The 15,711-nt window shown below is 45.1% G+C and overlaps 7 protein-coding genes across 7 annotated transcripts; 4 read left to right on the forward strand and 3 right to left on the reverse strand.

Moving 5' to 3' along the window:
* Nucleotides 1-2,391: 2,391 nt before the first annotated feature.
* Nucleotides 2,392-2,978, forward strand: DFJ58DRAFT_728603 (uncharacterized protein; the record flags this gene model as incomplete). Its single annotated transcript, XM_041385606.1, has 3 exons — nucleotides 2,392-2,427; nucleotides 2,478-2,537; nucleotides 2,610-2,978. The coding sequence occupies 3 exons, from the start codon at nucleotides 2,392-2,394 to the stop codon at nucleotides 2,976-2,978; spliced, it is 465 nt and encodes a 154-aa protein (XP_041243328.1).
* Nucleotides 2,979-3,337: 359 nt separating this feature from the next.
* Nucleotides 3,338-4,896, reverse strand: DFJ58DRAFT_728604 (uncharacterized protein; the record flags this gene model as incomplete). The annotated part of the gene is made up of 3 exons (XM_041385607.1): nucleotides 3,338-3,616; nucleotides 4,114-4,123; nucleotides 4,175-4,896. The coding sequence occupies 3 exons, from the start codon at nucleotides 4,894-4,896 to the stop codon at nucleotides 3,338-3,340; spliced, it is 1,011 nt and encodes a 336-aa protein (XP_041243329.1).
* Nucleotides 4,897-5,397: 501 nt separating this feature from the next.
* On the reverse strand, nucleotides 5,398-6,176 carry DFJ58DRAFT_728605 (uncharacterized protein; the record flags this gene model as incomplete). Its single annotated transcript, XM_041385608.1, has 4 exons — nucleotides 5,398-5,451; nucleotides 5,500-5,649; nucleotides 5,690-6,097; nucleotides 6,147-6,176. 4 exons carry the CDS (start codon nucleotides 6,174-6,176, stop codon nucleotides 5,398-5,400), a joined length of 642 nt encoding a protein of 213 aa, XP_041243330.1.
* A 429-nt stretch (nucleotides 6,177-6,605) lies between these two features.
* Nucleotides 6,606-7,370, reverse strand: DFJ58DRAFT_728606 (uncharacterized protein; the record flags this gene model as incomplete). Its single annotated transcript, XM_041385609.1, has 4 exons — nucleotides 6,606-6,951; nucleotides 7,007-7,087; nucleotides 7,141-7,236; nucleotides 7,291-7,370. The coding sequence occupies 4 exons, from the start codon at nucleotides 7,368-7,370 to the stop codon at nucleotides 6,606-6,608; spliced, it is 603 nt and encodes a 200-aa protein (XP_041243331.1).
* A 533-nt stretch (nucleotides 7,371-7,903) lies between these two features.
* DFJ58DRAFT_841931 (uncharacterized protein) lies at nucleotides 7,904-8,511 on the forward strand (the record flags this gene model as incomplete). The annotated part of the gene is made up of 3 exons (XM_041392767.1): nucleotides 7,904-8,025; nucleotides 8,071-8,145; nucleotides 8,367-8,511. 3 exons carry the CDS (start codon nucleotides 7,904-7,906, stop codon nucleotides 8,509-8,511), a joined length of 342 nt encoding a protein of 113 aa, XP_041243332.1.
* A 488-nt stretch (nucleotides 8,512-8,999) lies between these two features.
* On the forward strand, nucleotides 9,000-10,333 carry DFJ58DRAFT_716611 (uncharacterized protein; the record flags this gene model as incomplete). Its single annotated transcript, XM_041384238.1, has 9 exons — nucleotides 9,000-9,059; nucleotides 9,185-9,259; nucleotides 9,321-9,332; nucleotides 9,357-9,514; nucleotides 9,573-9,704; nucleotides 9,793-9,936; nucleotides 9,992-10,052; nucleotides 10,086-10,106; nucleotides 10,145-10,333. The coding sequence occupies 9 exons, from the start codon at nucleotides 9,000-9,002 to the stop codon at nucleotides 10,331-10,333; spliced, it is 852 nt and encodes a 283-aa protein (XP_041243333.1).
* Nucleotides 10,334-10,680: 347 nt separating this feature from the next.
* Nucleotides 10,681-11,704, forward strand: DFJ58DRAFT_841933 (uncharacterized protein; the record flags this gene model as incomplete). The annotated part of the gene is made up of 7 exons (XM_041392768.1): nucleotides 10,681-10,787; nucleotides 10,836-10,961; nucleotides 11,029-11,235; nucleotides 11,285-11,454; nucleotides 11,487-11,599; nucleotides 11,632-11,642; nucleotides 11,692-11,704. The coding sequence occupies 7 exons, from the start codon at nucleotides 10,681-10,683 to the stop codon at nucleotides 11,702-11,704; spliced, it is 747 nt and encodes a 248-aa protein (XP_041243334.1).
* Nucleotides 11,705-15,711: the final 4,007 nt, after the last annotated feature.

Here is a 15,711-nt window from a genome sequence, read left to right on the forward strand (position 1 = left end):
CGCTATCTTGTATCCTGGAAAGGATATTCATCTGCCAGTAACGAATGGATTCCCACGGAAAATCTTGGCAACGCCTCCGCAATCCTCGCCGCTTATAAGAAAGCTCACCAGTTATAAGAATGGTCGCGAAAAGATGTCTTTCTCAGAACTCCGCACTCTCCAGATTTGCCTCTTACAACTCCAAATTCTCGTCAGAACCATTGATAACATGTCAGAAACCCTTGCTACTTCCCCATCCACTACGTCCGTCACTTTGACCGAAACCATCGAATCGCCAAACTACTTCACCATCCTTGACGATATCGAGACCAATACGCTATTTGAATCCGCCCTCCTTTCTGAGCAATACGCTATCGAGATAGATCGCCTCCTCGCTGAACAAGGGGCCCTCTCTAGCACGCTCCTCATCAACATTATTCGCGCCGCCAACCTCATTAAGCGTACCGCAGGCCTTCTCAGTGAAAGCGAGAATGACCAACGGTTCAAAGCCATTTTCCGTCATCTTCATATTCGCATTCGCAACTCTGCGATACGTCTCATGCCTGCCTCTACCAAAGAAGTTGTTAGAGAAGCCATCCATATCGTCACTGAACGAATTGCAACAAACCCAATCGCCAGACCGCCATCCCCTCACGTCGCAGTTCCCATCCCTCCTCCGGTCGAGACATTATCTCCCGTTGAGCATACGCCTGATACTGGCACTCCTTCTGATGTACCGGTCGTACCGTTTGCTCTTACTATTGCCCCGGCGGCAACCACCTCTCGCTCACGCTCCATTCATCTACGACCCTCCAAACGTGAGATCTCTGTCTCCCCTCCCTCACGCAACAACACCCTACGCTCCAAAACACCATCCCCGCCTCCGCAATCGTCCTCCGTCACCATCGTGAAAACCGAACCCATTGATAACTTCAAATGTCGCTACTGTAAAGAATTCGGTCATCGTCACAAGAATTGCCCAACATATTTCTGCCGCGTATGCCGTAACCTCGCGCCAGGGCATCTTTCGGTCTTTTGTAAAGACCTTAAAGGCGAGAAACCTATTCCATTAGTATGGACGGATGAAGGCTTCTATGAAGCTCTTGCTAAATGGGAGGCTGACAAGGACGCCGCCTTAGAACAGATCTCTATCGAAGAAGATGAGAGAATGTTCGTTCAATGTGCAGGTGATCGTGACAACTATGACGCTTACGATAACTTTGATTGTTGAAATCGGTGACTTCAACGATAATAACGGGGTAATGTTACAGTCAAGTATGCCCCTATTCATTTTCTTCCTCTTACATCATTGTATTACATCACGATCGCATCTTGCCGTCGCTAGATGAACTATTCTTGTTATCTCTGACTCGTCTTATCTCTGACTCGTCTCTATGACCTCATCGTACCGGCCCTAAAGTTGTTACCGTTTATTATATAAACTCGCCCTGTACTATGTAGTTCTTTACTTTAATCTTACTAGGTTTTACCTGGAACTTCCTTCGCTTAAGACCTCCAATCTTAAGTCGCATTGAACGTGATTCAAGTCGAGGACACTCTCCTAGACTTGTCTTAGAAACCATTGAACTTCGGTATACGCCGAAGCCTTGAACCGACCTTGGCCGATTACTCTTATCGAGTAGCCATACGTCAGAACCATCCTAGTTCGTAACATTCTGCTCCAGTTTTTGGGATATTCTTCTCACATTCTGAAGTCATTACATCACCTTTTTACTTACATAATATTCCCACACAAAATGTATATAAGGAGAGCCCATTCTCCCCCCAAAAAATAGATCTCCCACTTGTTGCATTCAAGAATCTCCCACTTGAGCCAATTGAACTCTCACCTAAGAAGCTTCAGCCTGAACAGATTGCTGCTTACAAAGCCCATTTTCTTTGTAAGTACTGTCCAGACAAGTGCAGGGAAAGTGTATCCCTTGAGATTATGTAAGTTTCTCATGATAGAAACCCAGTTTTGTGAGACCAGTGTTCTCACCACATAGTGTTTACTGACCAACACGAGCTTTGGTCACCGTTGTTATTTGTGAGACCAGCGTTCTCACCAGGTATTTGTATACTGACCAACACGAGCTTTGGTCATTGTTGTTATTTATCATTGTTTTTCTATTTGTCATTTGTTGTTATTTGTGAGACCAGTGTTCTCACCAGGTATTTGTATATTGACCAATACGAGCTTTGGTCCACATAGTCACATTTGAGACCAGCTTCTCAACAGTTAACCATATATTCAGGAAACCAGTTCAAGTGTCTAGACGGTATATCCTAGACAATCCCATAGTTTCAATCAGAAATATTAGAGCTCCGGCTAAGTTAATCTAACTGATTGGTTTAGTGAGCCTCCCAAGAACTCACACATTATCTACCACAAAAGAAGAAAAGTCGTAGACCATGTTAATCAAGGACTGGCAAGAAGTCTTATCAAGTGTAGTTGTGGTGTCATTACATTCTTACACGTATTTATATAAGACCCTCAGGTTATCAAGACAGCGCTCAACATTGCAGGGCAGTATAGCGCACGATCATCAATAGCCCAAGTGAGAGCATACTGTCCTAGTCACTGTTCTACCCCACAAACATGTCTGTTCTCTCAATACTATCCTATCTAGCTGCACACTGTCTCTCTCGTCCCCGCTGTCTCTCTCATCCCTGCTGTCTCTTTTGTCCCTGCTGTTTCTTTCATCCCCGCTGTCTCTTTTGTCCCTGCTGTCTCTTTTGTCCCTGCTGTCTCTTTCATCCCTGCTGTCTCTTTCATCCCTGCTGTCTCTTTCATCCCCGCTGTCTCTTTCATCCCTGCTGTCTTTTTCGTCCCTGCTGTCTCTCTTGTCCCCACTGTCTCTTTTGTCCCTGCTGTCTCTTTCATCCCCACTGTCTCTTTTGTCCCTGCTGTCTCTCTCGTTCATGCTACCTGTCATGCCCCATGGGATGAAATCTTCCAGGCTGAAAAGCCTCTCAAGATCCGTCAGTCGAGCATATAATGGAACCAATGTGCCATCAACCATCAACCAACCATCCCGCCATGCAGGGCAAGAATTCTCCTCCACCCATCTCTTGGCCTCCTCTTTCTCATCTAATGTCGGCCAGTATAGAGCAGAGCAGTGAAAGCGATCACTACAGATGGCCTTCATGACACGTTGCGTGACAAAGTGAACAGTCTCATAACCAACACCAGCCCACAAAGCCACCAGTCTTGTGCTGATTGCATTACCATAGTGACCAAAATGGTATAAAGCAATGGCTACTTGTGCAGCAACAGGCATCTGCGGCAAGTTAGACTGGTTATAGAACACCAGGTCATCTTGTAGAGCAGAGATTAGCACATCAAAGCAGTCAGGGGTTACCTGAACATATGCTCTGAAAATCTCAGGGCAACTAAATTTTCACCACTGTTGACTATTGGCTCCCTGTCGACAAGGTATCTCTGAGAGTACAATGTGCCTACCACACCAAGCAAAACTTCGCTGGTAGTAGGCATCAGGTCGTCATTGGATTCACCAGAGGAGTTGTCGGAGCTTGAATCAGAAGAACCAGAGCTAGAAGAAGACATGGGATCAATGAGAATGTGGGATTCTGCCAGAAGAGCTGCAATGTATGACTCGAGCACTGATTCAGCAGCCTGCTGGCGTTCAGTTTGAAAGGGCATCGTGGTTTCAAAACAGTTTTTACATATCCTATGCTAACCGTTGTACTACGGTAATTTGAACTCTGACACGGCAAGCACTTGGGTAAGCAAAAACAGTTGGTGTCAAATCCATCAAAATCAGGTTGAAATCGAGGGTTGTCAAAGTTGAAATCAGATTTGGACGTTTTTTAGCGTCCAAATCCAAGTCCAAATCCACGTCCAAATTGCATCCAAATCGGCCTCGAAATCCAGCTTTGAACTCCCTATTGTCACATGACAGTGTGTTCGTGGCACGCACACATTTGAAGTTTGAAGTGGCAAAGTGACCCAGTGCATTGGTAATTGACGGAAAATATATGATTGTATTATTCAATAGCTAATTACGCTGAATATACAAAGATAAGAGGTAACAAAAAATGAGGTAACAAAAATGCAGAGGACCAAGTCCATTGGTCCACTGAAGAGTTGCAAAATGCAATGCGATATCATACCTTTTGTTTCCTGTTTGAAAATGTAAGTAACCAGGCGACACAGATGGAAGTAGGACCTTACTTCTGTTTGTGACTGGATGTACTAGGTTCCTGTGCCGTGGTATGCTTCCCAGAAACAGTCAGTGCATTTTCACCAATGCTATTAGCGGCGGCATTGCCCTTGGAGGGAATGGACACCTGACCAGTCCTATGGCGATGAAAATGTTCATTGCCATCAGGGGAGGGTTCAACACCACTGGTGGATGGCGCATTTGACTGGTGCGGTAAGGGTTGCATTGTTGTCTTGGTGATGACTGGTGTGTTGGAAGGGAGTCCAGGTAAAGTGGAAATGGGAGGGGGTGAGGGCTGTAATCGTGGCTCCATAGGACTCACTGGCTGAGAATCATGGTGCAGGAACTGCGCAGCCTGTACTGGAACCTCTGGAGATGCAGGGACCATATGGGATGAGGTAGCAGGGGATGTGCGACATATGGTGTGTGGGATATGCGGCAGTGGTGCTGGAACATTGGGTGATTGTGGGGTTGGGGAAGACATGGACTCTGCATGTGGGTAAGGAGGCAAGTGTGGCAAGGCCGGATTGTCACCACCTGACACCTCAAATGCTGCAACCTTGGCAGCAAGATCGGTCCAAAAAGTGTCATCAAGATTCCAATTGCCAGTCAAGTTTTCAGAAAAATCAAGTGAGCTCTGTTGAGCTGAATCAAATGGCAGGTGGGTGTCTGGACCACTAGTACTGGCAGACGTATCGGAAAAAGGTTGACCTGATTTGTCAGCATCCTTCATTCCGCTGTGTTAGGGAGGTCTGGCTCCTAGGGGTCTGCCTGAGGTGCCAGGGGTCTTGCCTGGGCCTCGAGGCACTAGGTATATGTACCTAGTGCATGTCAGTAGCTAGTTCTCACCCATTTCATCTGCGTTTGGCCTCCTGCTTGGTTCGAGCCCCTTTGCCAGTGTGTCCCTCTCCACTGCTTAATGCCGAGTGATTGCCATCAGATGATATATCTGATCGTTGTTGGGACACATCCTCCAGACCCCTTCCTATCTCAATCTCATTCAACAACAACTAGGAACTCTCAAACTCATCCAACAATGCAGGACTCTCGAGCTCATTCAACGATGTGGGAGTTGGACCCTTGTTCAATGACACGGGACTCCCTAGGCGTGCCCTTGAATCCACCAGATCAGCTGTTATGAATGAGTTAGTCAATGGTTTTTTCAGCGCCATCCAACTCACGATATACTCAATACAGATGGTCTCTGAATGGAGACATGATACCTATTTCAAACTCAGGGTATGCCTTGCTGAAGTCGTTTCCGAACTTGGTGTGACCCACTTGGAAACTTTGATGTAGGTCAGTGTTTGACTCTATTTCATAAGTACTAATGCACATGCCTATAGACATCAATTGAGCCGCTGGACTCTGGAGAAGGGCCACCTGCCAGGAGGGAGAATGTGAACCCAGTGGCTTCCGCTGGCCCCTTGAGGAACTTGTTAGCGATAGCGGCAAGTTTTTCTATATTTCTATGTGGTCTCATAAGCTGATACACATCATAATCAATAGGCTGTAAATTCTATTACCTTGCATAATCGCCTTCGCTCCATGTTCCCCGCCTCATCGTCCTTCTGTGTCCGAGTCTTCTGATTCTCAATGTATCTTTGTACCTCTGCCTTAACCTCATCAGTCTCTCCACTATAGAGGCTTGCTGTGTGCTGCTTCACAATGGCAATATGCTTTCCATTCATAGGTGTCTTGTTTTCTGCTTGCAGTAATTCTGCTTCAGCTTTCAGTACTTCATCAGCCGTTGCCTTAATACGCGTATGGTAATAGAGCTTTGAATATGCCACCGCTTCCTGAAGGGAACACATTGGCTTCTCGGATTCAGCGACACTCCACAATACGGCTTTGAAGACATCTGTAGCATTGGCCTTTGCTTGCCGTCCTGCTTTTGTCGTACCAAGACTATTTTTGAAGCAGTTTCTTAATTTCTAAGTCCCATTTGTGAATTTAAAGTGAGCATTCACAATTAACACATACCTCTTTTCGCGAATCACAAGCCTTATGCATCTATGCATCACAAGCATCTCATCTTGGGTCAATGGTCCGACAGGGGGTAAACTAGCTGGCCTTTGCTCTGGGTATGCAATGAACCATGTCTCGTTCAAGTCAGCAAAAAAGTTCGGCCAGTTTCTATTTTTTCAGTTTGCTTTGCACAATATTTGTCAAACCAAGGAGCTAACCATTCATCCTGTTTAGGAGAAGTCCATTTCCAGGGCGCCATAATCTATATCATTATTCATTATCAACAAGTTCCATCCTTCTGGAAAAACAATTCATGTATGTACCATTATGGTGCTTATATGCGTGTGAGGGGGGAAATTGATTTGCAAACCCTTGAAGAAGTTTAGCCTGCTATTGCAGCAATATCTCACGCACAGACCCATGAAGTCGGCATGTAGTGAGTACAATCTTTTACTGTTCAATTACATTAACTACCTACTTAGTGTCCCAGAGCATCTGGAATATAAATTTTGTGTCTGCATATTGCTGGTGAAGATCCATCCCCGACACCAATGTGCAACAAAAAACATCTTCCACAGCATGAATCACTTCCTTTGCCTCCTTGGATGCATCAGATGCCTTAAGAAATTTTGGGCTCATGCCCTCACGTCCTAATATATGCTGTTCTGTATCGTGCAACTCCTTGACAATCACCTCTAACGCAGATAGTGTCCCTCGAAGCTCATCTAAGTCACCAGTCTCGAGGTGGTTGCATACTAGAGCATCTATCACCTGTGCAGGTGATCCATCTAAGTACCTTGATAAGAAATCCCTTTTGTTGCTGTATAATTGAATATTCGATCACGGCAAGGGAATGAAATTAGATCAAAACTCACACGGACTTTGTTTTCTGGTGGCGGTGAACATGCTGTGAGCCCTGATTGTCATAAAGATCGATCATATGATGGTTGATATCACTATGAATGACCTCTGAGATAAGCGAGTAAATAAATATCAACAATACACATACCCATTAACTTTTTTTGAGGGGGAGACTGGGGCAGCTTGTGCTTCTTGGTTTTCCTGATACTTCACTTTGAGTCTCGTGCTGATTGCAGCTTTGTTCCTGGTTGAAAGTGAGTAACATATATTAATAAAAAGACAAGTGTCATGGATTAACCTTGCATAGTGTGTCCGTTGGTGCATCTGCTTGGCCTCTTGACATTCTTTTGGAGTGTTATAGAGTTTGGGCCGACCCATGATTCAAGGTTGTAAGTGGCTAAGAATCACGTAGTACATTTGGTTCATACCTTGTTGGACTTTTATAGAACTTTTACTGGCTATATTGCTAACACCAAAATTCTCAACTCAAAGCTTGAATTTAAATGTGGGATCACAGTGTGCGTGGTCTTTGCATGGTGGATTGTCTTGCTTCAAACTACATAGACCAAGATATATAGGTAATGTAATGATTTACAATCATAATAGGTTTAGCTCAGGGAATTGAAATTCGACGCAACGTCCATCAGCGGTCCCACAACAGCCTGAGCAACTGTACATTTTACGAGCATGTTTTGGACGAATTGACGCCCACAACATCCAGCTTCTTAGGTCCTATCTGATGGTCAATCATCCACTGCAATCATTGAATGAATTGTTGACTGACTTGTTTCCTTGCCTTTTCAGCTGCAAAAGTTCCTTCTCTTCACTTTCAGTCAATGCATCCTCAGCTGGACGTTCAGGCCATAGCAAAGCCTGCTCAGGCCATTTCAGCAGCCATTCATCATTCAACCATGCTCAGAAGGCAGGTGCCTTGCTGTGTGAAATTCGCAGTGTGTATTCAGTTAAGTGTGGCATCAACCATGTGTGTTGCTCTTGCATTGGTTGTCAATCTGACATCTGGGCTGAGTCCAATGTGAGCTCTAGCTCAAATGATATCTCATGATCCATACCTTTTCAGCGACTTGGAGTTGGAGTATAACAGAATTGTGCCGAAGGGACCGGCAAGAATTTGTGCAGTTGGATCATTTGAAAGGTCTGTTCATTGTCCATTTTGATACATCATTGAGTTTGGTTCTGTCCACTTGGATACATCATGAATGAGCTCACCATATCATGGTGGCTCAACAATATTTGGCTTGATAGTTGGAGTGTGCTGTGACTGATGGCTGGTCGTCCCAGCAAAAAACCTCGCCTAGTGCAACATGTGCTTTCAGATCCCACTGACGCATCTTCATGCAACATCCAACGCCACAGAATATACACTGTTGATCCCACTGGGCAGATCAATCTACAGACAACATATCTTGATGGGACACCAGCTGGCGCTACTCCAGAACTCGAGCTCAGCATCAACACTAACCTCTTTGAGGATCCTTGGAATGAGCAGAACAACACTTAATTCCTTGATACAGAGCCTTACAACATCCCAGGTTCAAAAGAAATATGACCACAGACAGTTGGCATAAGCTTGGATGTTGAAAATATAGACTGAGAGCTGACCTTGATTTTTTCAACAGGATGACCCCATTCGTATTTGGATCTCTGAACGTCAAACATATCTCAATGAATTCATCCACTTGGAAGGACGTGGTGACACATGTCACTCATGCCATAGCTGTGGCAATTCAAATGCAGTATTTTGTTGCAAAGACTGCTTTCTGTTGCATTATACTGTCAGTCATGTGTTATGAACCTCCACCAGAACATGCCCCTGCATCGGCTGAAGGTATGTTTTTAATGGACATCAGTGCTTTCCACTAACACCATTGATTCAGAAATGGCATGACGGGTATTTCCATCCAATGACCTTGAAGCAACTGGGGCTCCACATACAACTGGGTCACAGCGCTGGTCAGCGCTGCCGCAAACCGAAACCAGCCTTTGACGATGATTTTACTGTCATTGATGTTCACAGAATCCATGAAGTCGCTCTTGACTTCTGTGACTGTGAGTATGCATCCTCACACGACAAACAAATCCTGCGCGCTTGCTGGTTCCCAGCAACAACCACAGACCCATGAACAGCTGCTACATTTACTGTTCTCGAACACTTCCACTTGCTCTTGTTTGAGTCCAAGGTATCCGCATTCGAGTTTTACCACTGTGTTGCATGTCAGAGTGACAACACAGGTGTCAAGCCTATCAAGGTGACTTGTACTCTATATACTTTATCCTGATTGATTTACCTCTGATCATTGAAATTCATAGGATCAATATTCTGTCTTTTTGTGAATGATGGCGGAGTGGTGCAACCTCAAGGCACTAAAACAGGCAGGTCATGGGCATGACCCAGCTGGAGTTAGCGCTACCAAAGAAGGAGAAATCATGGTTCTGTGTTCCGCTTGCCCTCACCCTGGCAAAAACATGCCCGAGACATTAGAGGACGTCTCACCTGGGAACCAGTAAGATTTTACCATCTCTCCTCCCTATTTTCAGCTGTAATCTGAACACATTCTACAGATGGATCTACTCACTGTTTTTGGCTATCAATGCCAACTTTCATCTGAAATGCCAACTGGTATCCAGCGATGACAAGGACCCTGGATTGAGCCAAGGATGGGGTTACTTTATCAAAGAAAGTAACTACAAGGTGTACCTTTGAGAAAATGCAAGTCTAGCACAAGAGGTGAGTTGAATGATTATTGCTTACAGCCATTGCTGATTTATATGCATTGGAAAGTAATTGTGTTAGCCATAACACAGTCAATATGGCAGACACAAAATCTTCCAAGGGACTTGCAGCAACAGGTGTCGGCACTGTGGTTTGCGCGAGGCATGACATGCGGTTAGCGAATGGCGTCAGGGATCTTCAGAAAGGTGAAAAGTGAGTACTTGTATCACTGGAAGAATATTATCAGTTTTTGATTTCATTTGGGCAGATACTTGAATATGGATTATATTGTCTTCTCCACACTTTCACGCTTTTCATCAATCCCATCCGTCAATTTCTCCTACAATATCGCATGTCAATAGCACAAAAAGCTTTGGCATCGTGTGTCAACTGCTCTTCCCTTACAGCTTCATCCCAGTAGCACTCAACAATACAGGTTTTCCATTCCGAATTCCATCTCGCAACACACATTGCAGCCTGTCAAACAACTTTTTCATTCAATTGGTCTCCTTATGTTGGACGGACTGACAGAGAAGTGCCAGAGTGCAGTTGGGCCAACATAAACCGTGTTGCTGTGAGCACAAAGGAAATGGCACCTGGTTCACGTTGAGATGTCTTAGACAACCATTTTGGGGACTGGAATTGGAAAAAAGTGATAGGTCTTGGTAAGTCTCAAGTTTTAAACATTTATTCAGAAAATTGATTACTTTACAAGGTTGAACACTACTACGTAAAATAACAGATGCTGCATATGCCAAACGGGACCATCACCATACCTTGGTGGACTTGGAGGGATCCATCAAAGAGTCAGAGTTGGGTGCTGTGTCACTCGTGGCTTGAACTGAAGAAGGCATTGCTTGGGAGAGCAATCATATAAAACCCAACCCCTTCAACAGTCAAAATCAAGGTAAGTTCAAAATTTTAGAGCGTGATTGATGACTGATTGAAATACCAGAAATGACCCAAGATGCAAAAGATTTGGAAGAAGGATCATCAATTTCCCTCCATTCAGAGGTGACGCCTAGTATCTTCATTAGCACAGGCTTGGACCTTGAGAATGCGCAGTAAGTGATGGATTGACTGCTACATACTTCCTGCTTATTCATTTGTAGACGACATTTACGGGTAGATAATGCAGGTCTCACTCAACACTCAACCAACAATCAGCAAACAAAGATTCTGATGCGCAGAAATGCTCTCCAATGCCGCATTGATTCATGGATCGACATACAGGTCCTGTACGTGCCCTCTGTCGCTCACTTCCATGCCACACAACAATCAGCAAACAAAGATTCTGATGCGCAGAAATGCTCTCCAATGCCGCATTGATTCATGGATCGACATACAGGTCCTGTACGTGCCCTCTGTCGCTCACTTCCATGCCACTGGTCTCTCTCCATCTGATGAGGGCACCATTGATGAAACCACCGGCTGTCCAAAAGCCAAACTCAACTCTATCAAAGCCGAGGATATCCCACTATTTCTTCCATCTTCTATCTGTAATCTGACAATGTGCGATGCGAAATTGCTTGAGGTTGAGTGGTCGTTATGCTTGGCGCAGGCTAACAACGCTCTCGAAGAATGCCGCTCTCACATTCGTCTCCGCCACCAGCTTCTACGCTTCAAGGCACAACAAATTTGCAGACAAAATCTTAACACTTGTGCCCAAAAAACCATTCAAGCGGTTGAGGATCAGCTCATTCTTAGTCACGAGAAGTATTCTTGTGCTCGGTGAGCTCTCACTCATCTGTCTTGGCAGCTAGACCATGTAGGCTGGGAGCGCAAGTTGCAGCCATTGAGGAAGTCTGACCTTCGGCCAATGGGGGACCTTGGAGGTCGCACTCAAGGAACAGTGATCATGTCATGGATTTGGCATGTACACGGAATTCCTTTGGACAATGGTGACAGGTTTTGGGATTGTAAGTCATCATTTATTACTGCTATCTTTATTGCTTACCACACATCTAGCGCTACACATTGAATGGTGCAAAACAAGGGCCAGACACAACCGGTGGTTTGAAGAAATCCAATTGCTCTTGGAGGAGATGTGGTGTGTCTTGGAGTTTCTCGATTGGCAGGCTAAGTGGTGGGAAGCACGGGTCACACTGCATGTGGCTGAGCAGCCTGAGGACAACAAGGGCTTGGTGGCGTATGCAAAACACCAGGCTGCCATCCGTCGATCCCTGTCTGCAAAATTCAGGGCATTGTGGCACCATGTGACCGCTTTGGTAAGCAAAAATCTGGCTGATACACAGGTTAATGCACTGGCAGAAGAAGGTCCTTCTATTGATGCACCCCCGCATAGAGATCTCGATGATTTAGACTAATTAGCACGACTTTGCTCCTGTACCTGTTACAAACTGGGATAGTTCTGACATGAATTTTCCGACCATGGATCTTCCATCTATCTTGACAGTAAGGACACAATATCTGTGTATCGCTTTGCTGTTGGAATAGCTTCCATCGGCAGTTGTAACCCTAAAGTATTTACTGAGAGCGTGGGTGCAAATTCAATGTTGTCTGACGAAGTCGTCGGAAATGAAGGTTCCAGCTGCTTCAGAGTCTATGACTGCGGTTGTTTCAACGGTTTTTAGACAAGTTTTCGAGATGAGGGAAATTGGGACGCAAAGTTCCTTACGTTCACCAATTGCTCATACAAGTCTTATAGGTACATTGGAAGATACTGACATTGATCCAGTCTCCCATATCAAAAATCCTCATTAAGACGAGGGACTTCTGCTTCTTCTTCATCATCATCGCTGCTTTCTACTTCCTTGCGGTGTATGGGGGTCTTCCCTTTCTTCTTCTCAGGACATACTCTTGCTAGGTGCCCGGTCTTGCAACAGGTAAATCATTGTCCTTTCTTGAAGTGTTCATTCTGTTCTTCTTCATCAAGACGATCTACCTCCATGGCATTGGGATCATGGTTTCGATTGAAGGTAGGTCTTGGTATGTAACATTGTCTGGAAGGTTTGGTGATGTTACGGCGGTTGTTGCGCAGAGCTGCGCCTCGTTGCCAGTTACTATCCAACCGAATGACTGTGGTTACGTATTTGTCAAAAGAATCAGGGATGGTTTCAATCTGGAATATGGAGTTTACGAGTCCTTGTTTTAATCCATCATTGAAAAACATAATCAAAACCTGGGATTCCTTGACGCTGGCTTGTGAGACAAGGGTTTTGAATTCAGCGATGTAGGACGTAAGATCATTCCCTTGCCTGAGGGTTCTTAGCTTGTTCAGTGCAACTACTTTCGCATCAGCTGGAGCAAATGCTTCTTTGAACTTCATTTCGAAGCTGGCGAAGGTTCCATAAGGATTAGTGACAGTATCGTCAGCTCCTGTGTAAAACGTGGTTGCCCATCCAGCTGCGCTTCCTTCAGACATATAGGCGAGTGCAGTAATGACTTTCTTTTTGTTGGTATTATAGACTGAGGAGTTAACCCTGAAATATGCTGAGGGTAAGGAATGATAAATGGATACTAGGGGGGAGTGTGTAGTGAGGCTCTCAAGTGCTCCTCTGGAAGCGAGCAACAGTCGTCCCAAGGGGATTGCTACTGAGAATAGATTCCTCTGATATAAGTGAGGGAGATCCAAGACTAGAACTTCAGTCTAGGAAACCTAAGTAGAGCGCTAAAGCCTAAATTGTTACGAACTAGGGTGGTTCTGACGTATGGCTACTTGGTAAGAGTAATAGGCCAAGGTCGGTTCAAGGCTTCAGCATATGCCAAAGTTTGATGGTTCACTAAGACAAGACAAGGAGGGTGTCCTTGGCTTGAATCAAGTTTCAGACGACTTAAGATTGGAGGTCTTAAGTGAAGGAAGTTCCAGGTAAAACCTAGTAAGATTGAAGTAAAGAACTACATAGTACAGAGCGAGTTTATATAGTGAAAGATAACTGCTTTAGGGCCGGTATGATGAAGTCAGAATGAGTCAGAGATAACAAGAATAGATCACCTAGTGATGGCATAATGCGATCGTGGTGTAATACAACTGGTAATAAGAGAAGTCTAGCGACGGCTCATGATGGCGATTGTGACGTAATACAAGGTAAGAAGAGAAAATGAATAGGGGCGTACTTGACTGTAACATTAACCCGTTGTTATCGTTGAAGTCACCGATTTCAACAATCAAAATTATTGTAGGCATCATAGTTATCACGATCCCCAGCACATTGGGTGAAAAGTTTCTCATCTTCTTCGATGGAAAGCTGTTCTAACGCGGCGTCTTTATCAGCCTCCCATTTGGCGAGAGCCTCATAGAAGCCTTCATCCGTCCATACTTAAGGAAGCGGCTTTTCTCCTTTAAGTTCTTTGCAAAAGACGGATAGATGTCCAGGCGCGAGATTACGACATACATGGCAGAAGTATGTGGGGCAGTTCTTGTGACGATGACCGGCGATGTCACAGTTACGACAAATAAAGTTATCGTGGTTTTCAGTCTTTACGATGGTGACCGATGATGATTGCGGAGGCGGGGATGGTGTTTTAGAGCGTAAAGTGGTGTTTCGAGAAGTGGGGGAGACAGAGATCTCTCGCTTGGAAGGTTGTCAGTGAGTGGGATGTATACGAGGAGTCGTTGCCGCCGGGGCAGACGTAGTAGCAATTGATATGACCGGTATAGAAGGAGGACTGATAACATTAGACATATGCTCAACAGGAGTTGGTGTCTCAACCGGAGGTGGAACGGGAATTGCAATGTGTGGGGATGGTGGTCTAGTGATTGGGTTTGTTGCAATTCGTTCAGTGACGATATGGATTGCCTCTCTAACAACCGCTTTGGTAGAGGAAGTGCAGTGTTGCGAATACGTATATGAAGGTGACGGAAAATGGTCTCAAGACGTTTGTCATTAAGAAGTCCTGCGGTACGTTTGACAAGATTGGCAGCACGGATGATGTTAATGAGAAGGGTACTAGAGAGAGCTCCTTGTTCAGCGAGGAGGCGGTCTATCTCGATAGTGGATTGTTCGGAAAGGAGGGCAGATTCAAATAACGTGTTGGTTTCAATGTCGTCAAGAATGGTGAAGTAGTTTGGGGATCTGATGGTTTCGGTCAATGTGACGGATGTTGTGGATGGGGAGGTGGTAAGGCTTGCGGACATGTTATCAATGGCGTTGGCAATAGACTGGAGTTGCAGGAGACGGATTTGAAGAGTACGGAGTTCTGAAAAAGACATACTTTCATTCAGACTCTTATAACTGATGAGCTTTCTTATAAGCAGCGAGGATTGTGGAAGCATTGCCGAGGTTTTCTGTGGGAATCCATTTGTTGTTGGCGGAAGAATATCCTTTCCAGGATACGAGATAGCGTCTTCGTTTACCCGTGCCCTTGTGTGATAAGATTGCTTCGACTTCGTATTCTTCTTCGTTATCGATGATATCGGGTGGGGGATCGGGGAAGTTAGGACCGTGTATTTCGGTTTCATGATAGGATGATAGCTCGGAAGCATGGAACGTGGGGTGAACCTTCCATTGTTCTGGGAGTTGGAGTGTGAATGTGATAGGGGAGAGTACGGCTTTCATGGTAAAGGGCCCGTATCATTTCAGGGCGAGTTTTCGTGATGGTAACTGCGTGATGAGATTCTTTCCCGATAACCAAACCTTATCTCCAACTTTCCATGGTTGGTATTTCTTCCCATACGATCGTGCGGCCATTCGCTGCATTGCTAGGTTATGACAAGAGATAGCTTCTTCACGTATTTTCTGAAGTAGGTGGAGTCGTTCTTCTGCTGCTGGGACGGTAGAATCGGGAAGTACGTGAGGGAGAGCTCGCGGTTCATATCCCATCATAAGGAAGAATGGAGATGCGTTGCGGGAATCGTGTTTGCGGTGATTGTGGACGAATTCAGACATTGGGATACATATGTTCAACCCATTCTTCTGGGTTATTGCGGCAATAGATTCGGAGATAGGTTTCCAGTTCTTGATTTAAATGTTCGGTTTGGCCGTCCGTTTGTGGATGATAAGCGGTGGGAAGCGGCAATGTCGGATT

The sequence above is a fragment of the Suillus subalutaceus genome, assembly GCF_016647625.1.
Source record: "Suillus subalutaceus strain FC151 chromosome Unknown DFJ58scaffold_61, whole genome shotgun sequence".
Lineage (NCBI taxonomy): Eukaryota > Fungi > Basidiomycota > Agaricomycetes > Boletales > Suillaceae > Suillus > Suillus subalutaceus.